This window comes from Paroedura picta, chromosome 12, assembly GCF_049243985.1.
Source record: "Paroedura picta isolate Pp20150507F chromosome 12, Ppicta_v3.0, whole genome shotgun sequence".
Lineage (NCBI taxonomy): Eukaryota > Metazoa > Chordata > Lepidosauria > Squamata > Gekkonidae > Paroedura > Paroedura picta.
This window is the reverse complement of record NC_135380.1, coordinates 27427280-27447343: the sequence shown is the minus strand read 5'-3', so window position 1 is coordinate 27447343 and position 20064 is coordinate 27427280. Positions and strand designations below refer to the sequence as shown.

General features: G+C 46.9%; 1 protein-coding gene across 1 annotated transcript; it reads left to right on the top strand.

Annotated features, from left to right (window-relative positions):
• Positions 1 to 403: 403 nt before the first annotated feature.
• VAMP8 (vesicle associated membrane protein 8) lies at positions 404 to 18336 on the top strand. The gene is made up of 3 exons (XM_077307157.1): positions 404 to 730; positions 11908 to 12075; positions 14068 to 18336. Exons 1-3 carry the CDS (start codon positions 419 to 421, stop codon positions 14203 to 14205), a joined length of 618 nt encoding a protein of 205 aa, XP_077163272.1. The 5' UTR covers positions 404 to 418; the 3' UTR covers positions 14206 to 18336.
• Positions 18337 to 20064: the final 1728 nt, after the last annotated feature.

Here is a 20064-nt window from a genome sequence, read left to right as displayed (position 1 = left end):
CCCTCTGCCTGAACTTCTTGCTCTCTGGATGGCAGGCCGGGGCCCTTGGCTCAGGATGGTGCCGGCTGTTTGTTAGGTTCCTTCAAGTTGTTTCCGACTCCTAGAGACCTTCCAAAGAAAGGCCATCCAACTCTGCCTCTTTGATTCTATCCCTCCACCTTGTTCTTTGTCTGCCTCTTCTTCTGCTTCCTTCAGTCTTACCGAACAAATCAGGGTTTGTTTTCCAATCCATCGTTTGCACACATTGTGCGACCAGAGTATGAAAGATTTTGTTTAGGGATCACAGCCTCGTGAGAGCCGTGGGGTCCAGAAGGGGTCGACTTGCTCTTCTCGCAGCCCACGGGATTTCCCCTCATCCTCCCCAGGTCCTTCTTTCGAAGGCACCGACCTTCTTTCTCCCTGGCTCTCGCGCGCACTGATGCTGGGGCGGGGAGAGGAAGCGCCGCAGAGGAAGCCCCCTCCTCCTGCTCCTCCAGCGAGCGAGCGCCCTCTCCCCTCTATCCCCCCAGCCCGGGGAAGGGGGCGTTGCCGTTCTTTGCGGCTGGAGGAGCCGGCCGTGGGGCGTGGAGCCCAGGCGGGCGCTTTAAGAGGACGCGGGGCGGAGGCGGCCGGGCCCGCCCAGGGCCACCTGTGGGGAGGACGAGGAAGCAGGAAGTTTCGGGCCAGCCGCGAAGTTCCGAGGAGCGGCTACCGGGGGCCTCCGGGGCAGCCAGCAGCAGACGGCCACATGGTAAGCCCGCGGAGGGGAGGGGTCCTCCACGGCGCCCCCTCTGCCTGCCTGCCTGCCTGCCTGCCTGCCTGCCGCCTGGCCGGCGACGGGGAGCCCCAGACGCTGGCGCCTCCGCCCCTTTCCCGCTACCTGCTCCTCGCCAGCGGCTCCCGGGCAGCGCAGAAGCGCGACTCTGCCGGGCTCCAGGGCTTGGCGCCCTCTTCCCTCTTCGGATTGGCCCTCTCCCGGGGGCGCTCTGCTGGACTCCCGTTGCCCGCCAGTTTCTCGCCAGGCTTCGCTCCGGGGTTTCGCAGGGGGTGGGGACGGCGTCCTGCGGCGTCACTCCGGGCGCTGAAATCCCTCCCCTTGCCGGATCCCCCCCCCCCTCCTTTTGAGACCATGAGGGCTAGAAACTCGGTCCTTTTCTGGGAACGCTGGATCTGGCCCCGAAGGTCGGGTGGGTGCTAGGCAGGCTCCTTGGTTCTCGGAAGTCCGCCCGCCTCTTTAGCCTACGGAACGGAGATCGGAGTGTTAAGTTTGCTTTGTTTGGAGCTCCTCGAGCTGTGCGCATTCCGTGGCCTGCGGAAGTGTTATGCAAATGAAGCACACTTTCAAAGGGTTGTGGATGCGGACTCCCGCGCACTTGTGAGAGGCACCGAGGCTTCTGAAGCAGGGCTCGGCAACTGGGAAGACAGAAGTTGTAAGGGTGTGACACTGGAAGTTCTTGAGAAGCTGCGCTTCGTGTCGGGGGCAGCCATCTGGTTAGCCTGGTGGAGTGTTTACAGGGGCAGATAAGGGGCTAGGAGGCCTGGGTTTGAATCCCGCTCTGCAGGGAAACTTTCTAGGTGGTTTTGGGCCAGTGAGGTATCTCAGCCTCTCCTTCCTCAGGGGGCTTTTGTGAGAATAAAATGGAAAACAGGCACATGTTATAAGCTGCTTTGGCTCCCCATTGAGGAGAAAAGTGAGATGTAAATAAAGTAAATAAAATCTGGTCAAGGTAATGGGCGTGGCTGACAATGTCCAAGGCTTTGGTGTACCTTGGTAAGAGATATGTAGATGCTCATGGGGGATCTCTTATTTTAAGTCAGTTTCCTGTCCTTGGCCAGGGAAACTGACACACTGTATTGCCCAGTCGTTTCATGCTGCTGACTGGAATCCGATCAAACAGCTGTGGTGGTTAGGTTGACTTTGCTATTCCATTGAGAAATGGAGAGATGATTCCACACTTTCCCTTTACTTTGAATGTGCACCCACTTGGTCTTTCTCTGCCAAAGTTGTGCAAGGGTCCTTCTTCCTCATTAGCCTCCCAATGCAACAGTTATGCATGGCATCTACAAAAGAGCCCAGGCCAGTTGCCACACAAGGGAGTCGGTGGCTGTGTTGGGATCTAAACTGCAGATGCCCTTTGGGCCTTTGTGTGCAACAACTACTGCTGGAGCAGTAGCCCTGTGGGTTGCCCCCCACCCCCTGCTGCTTATATGTTTGTGATTCGTTGGGAGAGCTATGGGAGCTGACGGCTTTTTACAGGCCCTGCAAGACGGAGCTCTCCCGCCAAGTCTATGGTTGAGGCCAGTTGGTGGAAGATCTGATCTCTTCCCCCCCCCCCCAAGCATATCATCCTTCGACCATCTTGAAGACGTTGTTGTCATTGCCCTCTGCCGGCCTGTGGCAAGTGTTCCATTATGGGAAAGGATAGTTTTCCACCATGTTGGGCTTTTTCTATTGGTTGTTGTTTTAATGGGATTTTATTCTGGTTTTTTAAAATGTAATAATTAATGGTTGCATTTTGGACTAGTATATGGAAGAGCTGTACTCTGCTAGGGAAGCTCACTTGAATGACTTTGGGACAGTCCAGCCTACCTCACAAGGTTGTGGTTGTGAGGCTAAAATGGAGGAGTGGAAAGCTATGTAAGCTGCTTTGGGTCTTCTTGGTGGGGAAAGTGGGGTATAAATAAAAACAATGGATGCTGTGTGGTGGATGATCCAAACAGGTGAAATTCCCCTGATCCAGAGTCACTGTTTTTTTCTTGTATCACTGGCTTGTTGTCTTGATCCACCACTTTCCATCTTCTGCCCTCTGGGCACTGTCTGTCTCCTAGCAGGAAAATTCAAATGTGTTCCTATCCCCTTGATCTATCTCTGTTGCTTTTGATACAATTGATCACTCTCCTGCCTGACTCTTTCACACCTGAGTTTTTTGTGACTCAGCCCTTACCTGGTTGCCTGTAGTGATGGGTAAATTCTCCTCTTGGTCAAGTACATGGAACCTCTTACTGATAAACTGGCAAACAGTGCTGGTGACCCCATGTCCAATTTGCAGTGCTTATAGCCACTGAATGCTCTACCCCATGGAGAATGCCAAGGGATTCTGAATTCCCCAGCAATATACACCAATTGATCTGCTGCTGCATAAGCAGCCAGTATCAGAGGTGCCAACTAGAAGGCAAAATTCTCCCCCCTTCTCTTCAGGTCTTTGCCATCCAGGTTCCTTGTCCACATGACATTCATGATGCCCAGTGCATTCTGGGAAGTGTCAGGTTTGGGGGAAACTACATGAGATTTGGACACAGCTGACAGGTTGCCCCAGGATGTCACGGATGCTGGTTGTCTGTGATGCTGGGGCACAGAAGGACAAAGGAGGGAAGCAGGCTGGCTGGGGCTTCCAATGCATGCCTCTGCAGAAACAGAGGGAACTCAGTGTTTTCCCCTTCTGTTGCGATCCCTTGGGGATTTGTCCTTGGCCCTCTATTCTCTCTGCATATATACATAGGCCATTATCAACAATCCTAGGTCTTGTGGGATTCTGCATGCTTGATGTTGCCTGGCTATCGCCATCCGCTCTCCTATCTCCATCTGCCATCACACATTCTGTAAATTCCTCCTCTTCTCCTATACAATCCATAGCCATGGGCAATTTGCCATCCGCATTGTGGCATAGACATTCTCTCACTGTTGCTTACATCCCCCAAGTTGTGCTGCTTCATCCTTAACATAACAAAAATATAGCTTTTCCACTCTGCTCACTCCGTATAAATTTGAGCTGCTTACATTTTCTCTGGCTTTCTGGTTGGGGCTCCTCAACCCTTTGACTTCTGTCTAGAACTTTGCCACCCAAACAATCCACTTCTCTGACCATGTGATGCCCCTCCTTAAATCCCAGCGCTGCCTTCCCTGTCTCAGTCCAGCACAAACAGCTCCTTATCTTCAATGCCTGCATGCCCTTGTCCCTCCCCTTCTTATCTCTCCATTCTTCTATCCTGATCCATCCGGCCCTGTGGCTGCTCTCCTTAGCCATTCAAAGTTCTCCTGATCTGACCAACAACTTTGCCCTTTCTACCCATATGTCCGGAACTGCCTCTTGGAATGGCTGCATAATGACCCCCATTCTCAGCTTCCTTCAAAAACCTACTTCTAACACAACTTCAGCTTCTTAGATCCCATCGCCTACTGAAATTTAGCCGAAGTTTGCAGCAAAATCAAATCCAGTTCTTTCCTTGTTGAACTCCTCTTTCTCCTGTCCCTTTGTCTCCCTCATTTCAAATGTTGGAGGTCCGCAGAGCACTGACGGCATATGGGGTCTCTCTGATTGTTGATGGTGCTGTATTTATAGTGTGCCCCCCCCACCATCACTCTGACAGTCACCGTTCTTAATTCCAGGCCGCAGTGAGAGGCATGCCCCACACAGACTCTGAGGTCCCTGCTGAATGCTAGTCGAGCTGCCACAGCCTGGCTGCTCCCTAAGCCAAGAATAGCTGCAGACTAGATGGGCTTCCTGAGCAAGGTATTCAGGAAGGCAGATGTGGTTCTCCCTTTATTTATCCTTGCGCCAACCCTGTAGGGCAGATGGGGTTGAGAGAGCTGTTCTCCTGAAGCCATGATACTCTCAAATGTAGCTCCTTTTTGCCAGCAATTGAAAAAGTTGGTGTTATATTTTAAAATCTTATAGGTCATCACTTTGGATCAGCAAATATGTTGTCCATAGATGATGACATGGCTGTGGGGGGAGGAAGGCTGTGTGGTGGGCTGCTTAACTCTCTACCATGCCTCCTGGTAGTCCCCTAAAAGTTCTACTTCTTCCTCTTCCAAAAACTCACTTCATACTGAGGGACCCATTGGGGGGGGGGGGGGAGACTGCTGGAAAGAGGGGAATTTCCTAAAAGAGAAATGGAAGATTAAGAGGAAGAGGATTAAGTTGTTTCTCTGATACACATTTGTAAAGTCACCTTTATGGCCACTGCAGTATTCTGTTTCCCACTTCCCCATTATGGCCTCTGAGAATATCTGAGAGGTCTCTACCTCCAGTCTCTGTTGTCTGCTGCCTTGGTGGGTATCCAAACCTGCCTTGTGCAGTTTCTGGCAAATAATTTTTTGTTCTTGGAGGCTTTCAAAGAAAGGTTTAACTAGGGTTATATTTAATTACTAGCAATCAGGTTTTGAACAAATAAATGCTTGTTTTATTTTAGCTGCTAAAGAACAAAAGCATGTTAAACTTTTGGCAGGAGATAATTAAAACAAACATGTGTCTAGCAAAATGTCCCAGTCACCCCATAACTGTCCTACCATTTCCCAAGACACACAGCTGGATCAAAGTTTTGGCTGAAGCTGCCCTTTACAGCTGCCCTTTACAGCTGTGGATTCTCAGTGCACATCAGTCACCTCCTCCACTTAGGCTGAGTTGTCTTGGCTCTTGAGAGGTTGGTCTTCATCAGGAAGCCCAGCTGTCATGTCCAGCTGTGGTGTCCTGGTCCCCCCCCCCCCCCCCCGCTTTCCAAGGCAGCCAGAATCTGGCAGGAGCTGGACTTTCCTTTTAGGCTGTTATTTTAATTGAAGTACAGCCAAAGGCCATCCTTTAGGCCTGATTAAACTCCTGGCATTTATTTATTTGTTAGATTTATTCCCAACCGCTCTCGGCAAGCCAGCTCATGGTAGGTTACATAAAAAATAATATAACCCCACATAAAAAGTTAAAACGGTCCATGACTGTATTCAATTCACCCCATGGCGACCCAACCAAAAGTTAAATCAATGTATAATTTTTAGAAAAGCAGAAGGAAAGCAAAACATCCATTCTCATCATATTGCTGCTTCATTTGCAGCCAGCCACAGTTCCGTGCTCATCTGCCATGTCAGTGTGTTTCTTGGGAAGACCACAAGCTGGTTAATTACCTCCCCATAACTGACCACATCTAAGCATGTGAATGCATGAGTTCCTATTCGTGTGAAATCCTGTATCAAACCTAGATATCTGTGTGGCAGTTGGAGAATCCCAGTTTTTCAGGCATTTGGGAAATAGAACGGTCCTGAGAATACAGCAGTTGTCCATCTCTGCTGTGGCTTCTTTCCACAGGAGAAGGCAGGAGGCAGTTGATGGAGCAATGGTCAATTACCAATAGACCACCCAGTAATTGCTGGCATTGTGGCAAATAATAGCAACCAGGTTTTGGTTAGACTGGAATCTTTGTTCCAGTGCAGCAGGGTGTTCCTTTTAGATTTGCCCAGCAAGACTCTATACTCAGGATATCTTAAGCCTACCCTTTGTGTGTGCTCTTGCTTTGTAAAATATGCATTTGTTGGGTTCTAGTTTAAGGCATAGGTGCAGTAGACCATGTATTGTATAAATACAACAAATAAATAAATAAATAAATGCCATAACATTACAGATAACAAATGGACAATTTGTGCTGTAAAATGATCTGTTGCTGGTTTATTTGCTGAAAACAGAGAGCAGTTCTAAGACGGAAAGGCAGAAGACAGACCTTTTTAGTGATTCCAAGGCTGCAGAGTTTTCAGGTTGTGATAGTTAAGGTCTCCATGAGATTCCTATATGCAAATAGCTAGACTAAATAGCTGAAGAGTTGAACTACAGCCCGTTCTTTGGGAATGTACTCTTTACCCAGGCCTGCTTTCATCTGCTGACAATTCCTTCCTTTCCTTTGTGGACATTTTGTATCTTTGAAGCCAGCTTAATTATTTTCCAGAAGGCTTTTGGGAAGTGGAATGGTGCTTCTATCTGCTTAGCTGATTTTTCCAGAGTCATATTTTTCTTCCTGGCACGTGCGCGCTTAGTGGGTTTCATGTGATGAGGGTGGATTCTTTGGCTGGAAAGGTGGGATGGTGCTGCTTTTAAATCCAAAGCCTTCTACAAAACAAGGGTACATCAAAATCTTACAGCTCTGCCTTTGCTGACTCTTCTTTCTTGCCTGTCTGTTGGATTGCCAGGCAGAACATTCTAAAATAAAGGCCCTCTGGAATCCAGGATTCCTGAAATGAAAAGATAATGTTCCTGTGTCCTGAAGCAATACCACACTAACAGGGATATTGTCCAAGGGGGATGCTCTGGGGAAAGTGTCCTATTTGTATCAAGGTCAGGTAAGAGGCAGGTGGCAGCCCAACAGTAAGATGTGTTAGTTTGACCTTTAGCACTCCCTTGAAGCCAAACGTCATCTGTACTGTGTGTTCTGTTGGCATCTGAAGAGAGTAGTTCTGCTGGTTCTGGGAGATGTCACGCATACTTGACTGACTCCGTGGAGGGGGTGTGTATGTGTGAGTGACTGTGTATGAGACAGAAAGACTCCAAACTGGGGATCTGTTCAGGACTCCCCTCCCAGTACCTGCAGAAAGTATCTGGGTTTGGAAAACTTCTTCCAAAGTAACAAATATTGCCCACTTTTCCAGCCAAGGTATAGTGGAGCTCACGGTGTGTTCCACACAGGAATTATCTTATATTGTTTCCACCTTTGTGCTGTGATGGCTGAAAGGCTCAGTGACAAAAGGGCTTTCGAATGACGGGTTTGCCCATACTTTCTCTGTTCTGGTTCAGGGGCATTTGAATTTGGCCAGACAGGAGATATTGGAGGGATCTAACTGGGTGCAAATAGTGAGATGTGGGTGTTCCGTTTAGCAATGGGCTATGCCCTGAGTTCTCTGGGTACCTTGTGCTGCATAATTTGGAGGGCAAGTCCCAATAAAAAAGACAGGGATTACATTTCCCAAATGAAGTGTTTTAACACAAAGCGTCTGCTGGTTGGCAGATATACAAGTCCAGCTATTGGCTGAGTTTGGCTATAGTCTACTTTTGATCCATCCAAATGCATTTTGCTTCATTCAGTGGGTCCCAAATACAATATGTGCCAAAACAGATTCATCTTGGATTCTCTGGACCAAATATTCCCATCCAAAGAAGAGCCTGTCTGCTGTATCCTTGTTTATTTCACTTCTCTGGCTTTAATTTGTTCCAGCCAGCCTCCGCTGGGGACTTCTGCTTCTAAAGCAGAAGTTCTCAACCTTCCTAATGCCGCGACCCTTTAATACAGTTCCTCATGTTGTGGTGACCCCCCAGCCATAAAATTATGCAAAATGTTATTTCACAGAAATTAAACCAAAACTGACCAATGGCATGAAGATCCATTGTTCACGATTGTATATAAATTGTTTTCCCCCCGGGGTTTCTCAGTTCAGTTCTGCCTCTTGTCCCACCATGCTGATCTCACTCTTTTCCACTGCTCCAGACAGACAAATGCTCTATCTCAAACTACCCCGCAAGGCTGTTGTTTGGATGGTGCCCCCCCCCAGGCAAGCTGCTTGCCCTGCCATGACCCCTGTGAAAGGGTTGTCCGACCCCCAGGTTAAGAACCACTGTCCTAGAGTGATTGAACGATCCACTCACACCTGATGGAAAAACTTGCCAGGATTATCTAGAGGCTGTTTGTTGCCTCTCTGCATGAGTCACTGCTCAGGGCTAGCTTTGTTCAGTGAGTCATAGAGGAAAATTGGCAGGGACTCATTCTTCCTCTTTCTTGCACATAAGAGTCGAGAGTGCCTACAGCAGGGGTAGTCAAACTGCGGCCCTCCAGATGTCCATGGACTTCAATTCCCAGGAGCCCCCTGCCAGTATTCGCAGGTTGACTACCCCTGGCCTACAGACTTGAATCCAAAAACAAGTCTACCTGGGCTGTGGAAAGTTGGGCTGCAGAGCTCTGCAGGATCCCCTCTTTTTTTGCTGCTGGCAAGAGAGGGGCTGGCTGTTAGCATTCATTCCCTGCATTCTGATCCCTTTTGACGAGAACAGTAGCCTGAATAGCCCATCTTAACCCTGAAACAGGGTTGTCCGTGATTAGTATTTGGATGGGAGACCACCAGGGAAGACTGGAGTAGCTGCACAGAGGAAGACAATGACAAACAGTCTCTGCCTGGAAAACCCCATCAGTGGGTTCTCCATGAGTTCATTGCAACTTGCCGGCACATTCTTTTTCTCTTCTGAGAATCTGGCTCTGCAAATTACAAGGGGGACAATTATGTGGAATTGTTGAGCAAGAGCTGAGATTTTGTTATTGCAGCATCTTTGAGTTGGGATGAAGACGAATGTTTCTGCTTCATTGTTCCTTTGATTGGCAGCTTGAACTGTTGAGCTGCATATTTGTTTAATCTCCTTGGCCTTGAAGTATGTGCTGTGTCTCTGACTTCTGGTATAGGAGAGCCCATTTCTAGTAACACTGTGGTCATATTCATGTTGCTGTTAAGTATATCTTCCATTGTTTCAATGGTCTTTGTAAAAGAAACAGATGAAGTAGTAGATTTTTTTTTTAGTTAATGCTGTCTGGATGCCTACTGGTTCTTAAAGGGAGAAAGTTATTCCACCAGCATTAACAGAATAGTTTTAAAATGATTTGGAAGATTACTCCAAGGCCAAAAGTTACATATTACATGCGCTTTTTTGGTTCCAAAACCCTAATTCCTATTGCATTGTTCACTGAAGGTCCCATTCTGTCAATTGTATTGACTCACTATGTTTTAATTCTTCTTGAATCCAAATGAGAAAGGCAGACTATAAATAAAATAAATAAAAAAAAATAACTGAGAAACGGACCTTTTCATTAGGTGTTAGAAAGCGAAGTAGCAAGATAATATAAAACCTTACGTATCATTTTCAGTTTCATATGATGGATTAGAGTGCTGCTGTGTATGTTTGGGGTTTAATTTCTTTCTGTTATTAATCTTATATGTGCATTTTATATAAAATTTAAAAGAGAAGGGGAAAAATAACTTGCAATAGATACTAAAAATTAAAATAAAACACACTGAATCAAACTACGTAATCAGCATAGCAGCAGGTATGCCACCTCTTTTCCTTCCTTCGACTCTCTTCCAAAAATCCCTTTTAGGCTTAAAGACTTCAGTAACCTTTCAGTCTTTATCCCAGTCAAAACGGCCTTAATGAACATAGCTGCATTTGCACGGCCTCCCCCACCCCCCAACTCATGACTCTTCTTTTTTCCATCTCTTCTCTCCCTGGTGTCATACCGTAGATTGCAAGTTTCTGAGGCAAGTTGTTCTTTGGAGAGTGGGGGAGGATTGCTTATGTTACTTTGATAAAGCATCATATGCATATTCAGAGCCAACCAAAGGAAGTGCCACTTTATACAACTCATAATTAACTTGTGGAACTTGCTGCCACCGGATGTCGTGAAGACCACCAGCACAGATGGCCTTAAAAATGGGATTAAATGGGCTTTTGGAGGGTAGGACCAGGAACATGATGCTGAAAAGGCACTTCCATGTTCAAAGGCCATTTACCTTTTCATGCTGTTGGGGGGGGATGGAAGACAACATAAGAAGGCCTTGGCCATTGCATTCTGGCGGCATCAGGAGGGTAACCATGTTGGTCTGCAGAAAAACTTTAGAGACCAACAAGATTTTGGGAGGGGGAAAGCATTGGACCCATTATGCACGGGGGTTTTAGCGCACATTCGGGGTGGAATGGCAGCGACTAAAATCACCGATAACGCATGGAGCCGGCTGCAACCGGCTGCAGCTTTGGTGCATGCCGCCGAAAAAGCCGCGTCAGTGAAACGCGGAAGAAAGCGCAGCTTCCGGGTGACCGGGGCGCAACCAGAAGTGGCGCCCAGATCGCCGCGTGCATAATCGGTTACTCTGGGTTTTGCCGCCGTCGCGCCCCGCCCCATGCATAACCGGTGTGTGTTGCGTCTTCCCCCTCCGCGTTTTCCATATGACCCGAAATCGCCGTTTCGGCGGCCGTGCATAATGGGCCATGGGGACCTTCCAGGATATCTGGTTGGCCACAGTTACATTGTGGGTTTTGGCGTAATGGGTTTTGGATCCCCTGCTCCTCCCCCACATGCAGCCAGCTGGCTGACCTTGGGCTCACCACAGCACTGAGGAAGCTGTTCTGACCAAGCAGTGATATCAGGGCTCTCTCAGCCTCACCTCCCTCACAGGGTGTCTGTTGAGGGGAGAAGAAAGGGAAGGCGATTGTAAGCCACTTTGAGACTCCCTCGGGTAGAGTAAAGCAGCATATAGGAACCAACTCTTCTTCTAAATGAGGTTTTTAACACTGGACTATTGTGATTTTATTTATGTTGCAAACTGCCCCCCAAATGCCTCTCATGCAGATATGCTGCTGACCCTTAAGGGGTTTCATGCCAGAAGGAATCAGTGCAGATGAATCACTTGACAGACATCCAGTGTGGTGTAGAGGTTAGAGTGCATGACTAGCAATATGAAGGTTTCACCATGGAAAAACTCTTGCCAGTCATTCTCTGTCAGCCTAATCTACCCTGTGGGGGCTGCTTAAATAAAATGGTGGTGAGGAGTGCCACATACCTTGTCCCGAGCTCCTGAGACGAAGGGTGGAATCAAACTGTGATACATCTTTGCACGTGGCAGCAGGCTGTGACTGCAGGCAAGAATCTTATGGAACATCAGGCCGGTATATGATTTGGTGGGAGGGCAGGGGGAAAGGTAAATTTCAGAGGCCATAATTCAAAAAATTCAAGGAATTCAGTTTAGTAGGATTAAAGTGATTATTCTCTTTTGATCAGACAGAGTTTTTGTTATGAGAATTCTTCTGAAGGTCAGGTGAGCTGACTCACTCCAGCTCTCTTTTGGTTTGTTACGCTTGTATTGGGGTGTTGTTTTTGTTGCATTGGCGGCCTTTCTATGGGTCAACTACATCTAGTTGGCCGACTGAGATATGGACGGATTGAGCTGTTGGGGCTAATCTTCTGGAAGTATCCTTGCATGGTCCCCATTCGTTTCTTGCATTTCCCACTGGTTTACATCCCGCATTTTATTACATTGTGTGGGAGCCATTTGGATCTTCCCCCATGAGCATCAGATCACCTTGGGTCACCCTGTTTTATTCTGCTCTTGCTGTGACTCCCTGTTCCTTCTTTTCACAGGAGGCCGGAAGCAGGAGTGGTCCTGGGATGGCCAACAACCAGGTGAAGAACCTCCAGAATGAGGTGGAAGGTGTAAAGAATATAATGACACAGAATGTGGAGCGTATTTTGGCAAGGGGAGAGAATCTCGACCACCTACGCAATAAGACAGAAGACCTGGAGGCTACGGTGAGCCCTGAGATTGGAGGGGGGTGGTAACGCAGTAGTAGATAAAGGGGAAGGGGGAAGGGAGAGTATGGGGGAGAGGTAGAGGGGTGGATATAGAAACAGAAGAGAAGGGTTTTACCACTTCCCTTAGTGGTGCAGAGGCTTGACAAGGAGTGTATCCCTGATCTTCTCTGGAATATTTGAGAGGGATCTGCACCACCCAGTCAAATGTCCCACCAAATGGCTCTCAAAAGTACATGCCCACCTGCCTGCACTGCATGATGTACCTGTGGTGCGGCATTTTTAGGGTGACATGGGCTTTTGAAATGCAGAAGAGCTCTTCTCTTTTACAGGAGTTGGACCAGATGAAAGTAAGAAACCAATACAAGTTATCTGTGTCAGCCATGTGATCTATAGATTGGTAGGGGGGTGCGGGAGCCTCTTGTGGCGCAGAGCGGTAAGGCAGCAGAAATGTTGTCTGAAAGTTCTGCCCATGAGGCTGGGAGTTCAATCCCAGCAGCCGGCTCAAGGTCGACTCAGCCTTCTATCCTTCCGAGGTTGGTAAAATCAGTACCCAGCTTGCTGGGGGGTAAAACGGTAATGACTGGGGAAGGCACTGGCAAACCACCCCGTATTGAGTCTGCCATGAAAACGCTAGAGGGCGTCACTCAAGGGTCAGACATGACTCAGTGTTTGCACAGGGGATACCTTTACCTTTAGGGGGGGTGGGAGGAGGGAAGAAGGGGTGATGTTGCTGAGTCTCTTGAGAGAGCTGGCTACAAGCAGGCAGAACTGACTGGTCAGGCGGTGTGTGTAAAACAGCACCAATGCAAACCTGTTTGTGCGCCTGACTGCAAACTTTGGAATGCCCTGGCCACGCTCTGCCCTTTGTTCTGGCCTGGTATTTATTGCCATCTAAGTCATTTCCCTTGCAACAGATCAGCTGCTTGTGGGTTTGTCTAAGATAGCAGCGCAGAACAAAAATGGAATCATCCACATAGTGTCTGCTGTGGGGGCAGGGGAGGCTTCCAGACATTCCTGTTCAAGGCAGGGTGGCATGTCACTGGCCGGACTCTTGCGATGTGGTGCAGCAAGTGAGGAGGAGGTAGCTGCTTCTCTCTCCCTGGAGTTTTGCAGAAACGAAGCTGGTAAAGTGGGCAAGAAAGAAGACCTCAAAATGGTTTTGGAGTGGTCAAAATGTTTTTTTATTGTCACATGCAAAACTGCTATTCAGCACCTTTTGTTATATGCTTGGGTGTTTCGTTGTGCTAAGAGACTGTGGTAAAAGGGGCTGAACAGACATTACTGTGGAGTTTGCTAACTTTACATCCCAATTTTGCCTGTTCATGCTGTCTGTTTACAGTGGGAGACTTGCAGATTCTCTTTCGTTCTGGCCACCTCTGAGGAACCAAACCCAAATGCAGAGGGAAGAGCGCTGGTCTCACTAACATGTTTTACTGACTTAACGCAAGACAAACCCTGCTGGATTGGAGCAAAAATGCATTTAATCTAGTCTGTGTCTGTCGGCCAATCCAATTCTTCCAAGAATCTTACAAAGCAGAGCATGAAAGTGATATATTGCCCTCCACCAAGCACGTGGCATTTGGGAGGCTGGAGACATGTGAAAAAGCTACTGAAAGCTCTCTCCTCCACAAATTGTATAATCCCTTTCTAAAACTACATGTCATGCCACGCTAAGCAAAGCTATGCCCTTCAAAGCCCATTGATTTCAGGAGGTTTAAGAAAGTTGTAACTGTTTGGGATTCAATTGCAAATCCAGTAGCCATAATTGATGCGCACCCATGCACTATGCTGGAGGAAGGACTTTATTATTTCCTTCCCTGAACCCTTCTGCTTATTGTTGAGTGAATGAGACTCACCTGTTGCAAATCTGATGCTGATGATTCTTTACTGATTAGAAAAAAGGGGTGTTTGTGTGTGTGTGTGTGGGGGGGGGGGAGATCTTTCTCTCCCTGTGCTGCTAACTAACCTGTCTTTTGATCTTTGTTATAGTCAGAACATTTCAAGACTACCTCGCAGAAGGTGGCGCGCAAGTACTGGTGGAAGAACGCCAAGATGATCGCCATAATTTGCGTTGTCGTCACCATCATTGTCGTTCTGATTATCCTCTTTGCTACTAATGTTATCTAAACTTAAGTCTTCTTCTTGGCCTTGGACGTTCTTTTTGTCTTCTGTACCACCTTCTGCCTTCCCTGCTGAAATGTCTTACTGAACCACTTGGCCGCGTGTTGCCATCAAAGGGCTTTCGGTGTTCCCTTAGGATGCCACCCCTCACTTGCTTCCAGGTTGTGTAGAGGGGTATCCCATCACCCTCTCTGCTGTCCCACTGTTCCTTTCCTTGGTCTCACAATAACAAGTTGTACTGCTAGGTAGGAATAATATCTCTTGCACCCAGCCTAGGTTTTTGAAGCTTCTTGGGCTTCTCTGGACCATAGGCTACAGATTTTGTATGTGGTTTTGCTGCAAGCTGTTACTCTTGGTACAGGCCTGTGTGAAGCAGTTCCCTTCCCTTCCCCATTGATGTGTCTAGGTTCTGATTCTTTGGATTATAATCTGTGTCCTTTACCAGAAGGCTTGTGTATAGATCTAATATCCTAAATTTTGTGTCTTGAGTGGTACCTGTATAGAGTTGCTATAATTATAATATCATGGGACGGGGAGGATTTCTGTCTTTCAAAAATAAAATGGGAGGGCATTACTGATTCATGTTTGTTTTCTGGTCTGCTGTGAATACTTTGGAGCAAGCTTGAGCTGTTTCAAAAAATGTGAGAAGCTGTCATTTCTTCTCTCAAAGGTGTTTTCAGTTCCTCCTTCTTCCTGAGCAGCACAGAGTCCTGGACATTTGATCCCTAAGGAACTCCCTAGTTCCCCTTGATTTATGTTTTTACCAAAGCTGCCCTCCCTGTCCAAGCTCTTCCAGTTCTTTAATAACCTCCAAACTAATGGATATTGACCCTCCTTCCACCGCAAAGATTTGGTAGCTTGTAATAAATGTATTTGTAAATTGCTGGCTAATACAAAGGTCTATCCAGAAGCGATTTGCATCAGAGTGTGATTTCTTGGTATTGCTGAATAATATCAGCACTAGTGGTGTTAATTACATTTTTAAAAGATTCCAAGAAGCAAGTGTTATATTGTATGTGTTTATTTTGGAGGCAAGTACTTCTTGTGCAAGTCTTTTCTTGAGTGTCCAGATTGTTTGGTGTAGTAGTTAGGAGTGCAAACTTCTAATCTGGTGAGCCAGGTTCGATTACCTGCTCCTCCCCCACGTGCAGCCAGCAGGGTAGGGTGACCTTGGGGCTCGCCACAGCACTGATAAAAGTGTTCTGATTGAGCAGTAATATCAGGGCTCTCTCAGCCTCAGCTACCTCCAGGTGGGGCCTGGAATTACAGCTCATCTCCGGACTACCGAGATCAGGTCCTCAGGAGGAAACGGATGCTTTGGAGGGTGGGCTCTAGGGAACTGTACCACACTGAACTCCCTGTCCTCCCTAGGCTCCACCCCCAAATCTTCAGGAGTTTCCCACCCTGGATCTGGCATCCCCACTTCTCCATTCCCTACCCACGGCCAAGGGTGGCCTGGCAACCCGAATGAGGTCTCAGGTGGAGGTCTTCCACGTCACCTCCTACCTGATCCTTTCAACTGAAGATGCTGAGGGTTGAACCTGGAACCCTTTCCATGCAAAGCAGAGGCTTTTCCACTGGTTGAGCCTTACTATTTCACGTATCCTTTCTAGTAGACCGAAACCTCCAAGCTAGTTGTGCAGTGATAGCTGCCAGCTAAGTACTGTTACTTTTGAAACCGACACAGTGCTATTTTTGTACCTGCACATCGCCTGCCATCTAAAGCTATTCAGCCCCCATCCATCTTCAGAGCAAGGCTGGTCCAGGGCAGCAAACTGCTCAGGCAGTGAGAGGACAGGTAGTGTTGGAAGGACCCGTCTGCTCTGGAAGTCCTGCTATCTAGCTCCCAGGGATGCAATATTAGCATTCAAATAGTTGAAAGACGGTAGAAAAAGGAAACTAGGCTGACAAAGGGTGTGGTTGGACACGGTCGGAACGGACACTGGCCAGAACATTGCATGGCTGAGGGAGGTGGTGCAGCATCAGGGATCGTGGCAACTGCTGTGCCATGGGATCGCCAAGAGTCGGAACCGACTAAATGGCTGACAACAACCATTTGAAGGACAGGTATTGAGAATGTTTTCTGCTTTTAAAATAAACCTGCTGACCTCATGGGTGTTCAGGAATACTACCCTAAAAGTAACACTGAAAACTCCTGAAGTGTGAAAAGACATCAGTTTTAAAGCCACAATCTTCTTGTTGCAGTTTCTAACAGGTATGGTGAGCTTGATAGATCGATTCTATGTAATGACTTCAAGGCCTTTTCTAAAGTGATCGGGTTGGTCTGGTGGTTATGGCAACCCCGTCTACTTAATCTCAACAAAAGACGACTCCGGTGAAAAACAATTCTCTGCATACACTAGGGTTACCAACTAACACTTGGGAAATATCTGGAGATTTTCTCCAGGGGAACTGATTTCTGATGCCTGGGGATCAGCAGTAATCCCAGATCTCCAGCCACTACCTGGAAGTTGGCAACCCTACCATATACTTTTCCTAACCTCTGAAAACATGCCTTGGATCCTCTGGGTGTTGCCTGCTCTGGGCAACCTGTATAGTGAGTTCTATGTCGTACTATTTATTCTGATTGGCTTACTTTAGTTCGACCCCGGTATGAGCTGACCATTTTAAGTTCCCAGGGCAGCTCCCTGTGTGGAGTTGGTAGCCTGGACCAAGCAGAGCCACTGGCCAGATCTGAGCTGAATGGACTCTGCAGGGCTGGCTCACAGCAGTGCACTACTGGAGTTGCCTGGCCCAGCTGAGTATTCAAAGGCTCTCTCTCTCCCCCCCCCCCCTTCTTGGAAATGCCTTTTAATGCTTCTCCCTCCACTAGGCAGGGATGTAGCTGTGTAAGGTAAGCCATCCCTGAACTGATTTCAGCAGTGTTTCCTGTTAGCAAAATCTGCAATGAAGTTTCCAGAGACTTTGATTAACTATTTTCTGTAGTGTGCTGTGCAGAAATTGAGGGGGGAGGCGGCTATCTCAGTTAGGGAATTGTTTCTTGTACTTGAAGAAACAATAGCAGAGTAGGGATTTGAACTCCCAGATCCTAGTTTGACACTGTAGCCACAACATCACACGGACTCTTTTTAAAAATAATTGGGAGGTTAATGTCTTTCTGTATTGTTTTCTGCAGTCTGCACTGTCTCATTCCAGCATTACTGACTTCAAGTGACTTTATGGCCATCTTTACAGGGCCAAGAGTTAATAGACCAGCTGCTTTCATGAAGAAGCTTTTTCATCTGAAGGTCACAGGTGTCACCAGGCTGCAAATACAAGCATGAATAACACGTGTGTGTTTTTAATTGTACCAGTCTTAAATTTTGCCCTGATTCTTCCAGATAGTTCTTCAATGATTCTTAGTTAAGCAAGCATGTTTGGGGGCTCTGCTGTTTGCTGTTCCTGTAACACATAGCTACCAGCTGCCAGGTGGTGTTCCTGTGTTCCTCCAGATGCCCATGGACTACAATTCCCATGAGCCCCTGCCAGCATTTGCTCCCAGCATACATTTCTGAGCCACTGAGTAGCTTGAAGTGAAGCAACAGCAAGATAAGAGCAGAGATGAGAGCATCCAGCTTGTCTAAATATTTCTCCTGCCCACCCCCTCTGGGAAGTCTGGCTAAGCTTTCTCCTCCTTGATCTGGCCCTGGGAGGGTGGCCAAGGTAGAGACAATACTGTCTTTGTCTGTGGTGTTGCTGTAGATAGAAAGCAAGCCACCAGCTAAGTTGAGATGCTGCCTATTCCTGCCAAGGGAAGGCTGCATTTCATTAGCATGCGGATAGAGAGTTTTCTTTGTGTGCCTTTTGTTTTTAGCACCTGTGTTTTTTCCCCACTCTGAGAACCCAACAAACTTTGGCACAGATCCCAAGGAGTACCCTCCTGGCCCCAGAACAAAAAGTTCAAGAGGGGGCTGCCAGACTTTAAGTCTACCCCCTCCCCTGGAGTGATAGATTGCCAGCTTTTCTTCTGGAAGAGTTTCAATGCCTTTAACAGCTACTTGACCAGTAAAAACTGAACAGCAGAAGTGATGAGGTGGACCGTTTATGCTGATAAAACCTGATGCTCTGTGTAAATACAAGCCTGTTTCTAATCTGGGGGCATGGAATGAAGTTAGCCGAATGTATGGTCATTGGGGGGGGGGAATGTAAATGGCACCAAATGTTGGGTAAAGGTGTTACTGGAGATCTCACCATGTAATTTGACTTTTGCTGTATATTCCCTGTCATGTAAGGAGTTCATAGTCTGACGAAGAGTGCTTGCACTCAAAAGCTCATGCCCTGAATAAATCTTTGTTGGTCTTAAAGGTGCTACTGGACTCTGATTTTATTGTGCTACTTCAGACCAACACGGCTACTCATTTGAATTCACCCTGTAATTACTAATAACATTCTCTGCAAGCAGCAGGCAATAAAAATAAGTGCCAAAATCTACAGTGCCTGTATGGAGGAGCTAAAATGTCAACTGCTAGCAGGTCATTGCTTAATGCAGAAGGGATCCTGGATCCCTGGGTAGTTAAAACCCCAGCAAGGGCCATGTTTCAGATCTGTGTATCAGACGTTGCAAGCTAGTGCCTTCCTAGCTGAAGGAACTACAAATACTAGCATTATTATGCAGTCTCACGCAGCCTACAAAACAAACTTAAATATTTGAATTTTAACTAACCTTGCTCCTTACAGCTGAAACAAGGTCATCTATGCCTCCAAAAAGGCTCTGATAGCCTATGCATTGCATGAATGGAAAGATGCCATATTCTCTGCCAAAGTATGTATAACATTGGGGTGTCAAGGCAGGAATGGCAAACATGTAATTTGGTCTTGAAATTCAGCTGGAGGTATGTGGGGGGGGGGTTGAGGAAGGAGAGGGAGAAAAAGAAACAGGGCCATGGATCTCAGCTTGGGCTGAACACCTCCCTAGCACCAATTTCCTTTTCGGAAATGCTCCCAAAGCCTGCTTTAAGGCCAGCTAAGGGATGAAAGGCAAGTATATTATGGGACCTTTGAGACCAACAAAGATTTATTCATGTCGTGAATAAATCTTTGTTGGTCTTAAAGGTGTCACTGGACTCTGATTTTGTTTTATTGTGCTGCTTCAGACCAACACGGATACCCACTTGAATCTAAGTATAGTATGGGTTTACAATTCAGGGGTAGTTCACTGGAAGGGGCTCATGGAAATTGTAGTCCATGGACATCTGGAGGGCCACAGTTTGACTACCCATTGTACACAATCTGTAAAATGTTTGGTGTGATGCTTGAAATCTAGTTGCAAGCATATCTAAATTGAATAGACAAAGCTATAAGCAATTAAATGTTTTGCACTTTATATCAATCACTGGATAAATTAAATTCCTTTGTCTCCCAAGCATGATGGCATAAACATACTGGTGATACATGACACATGTCCCTGATATGGACAGGCTTTGAGGTGAGATAACTGACTGGTATGGTGCTGACAGCAGAAATAATCTCTCAACCCACTAATTATCTGGTAGTAGCCAGGGTATGTTTATCAAGATAACCTGAGATGTCTTGAGCAATATTTACATATGGATTTTTGAAAATTATTCACCCAATTTAAGGAGAAGTGGTACCCATAAAGTTTTTCTTTTACCGGTTATAGTCTTTCCCTGTTCTGGTGTCCCTCAAAATATCCTAGGGGTATTATCTAGAGATTAGGTTTTGATATAATCCTTCTGCCACAATAACATTTATTATCAGTAAGGCATTAAGCAAAAAGTACATTTTAAAAATCCAGCTCTATGGTAATTAATGAAAACTGCAATAAAAGTAACATTCACAGAAATGAAGCCATGTCAAACTTGCCTATCACCAAGTCACCATAACTGCCACAGCTGCTAAAAGCCA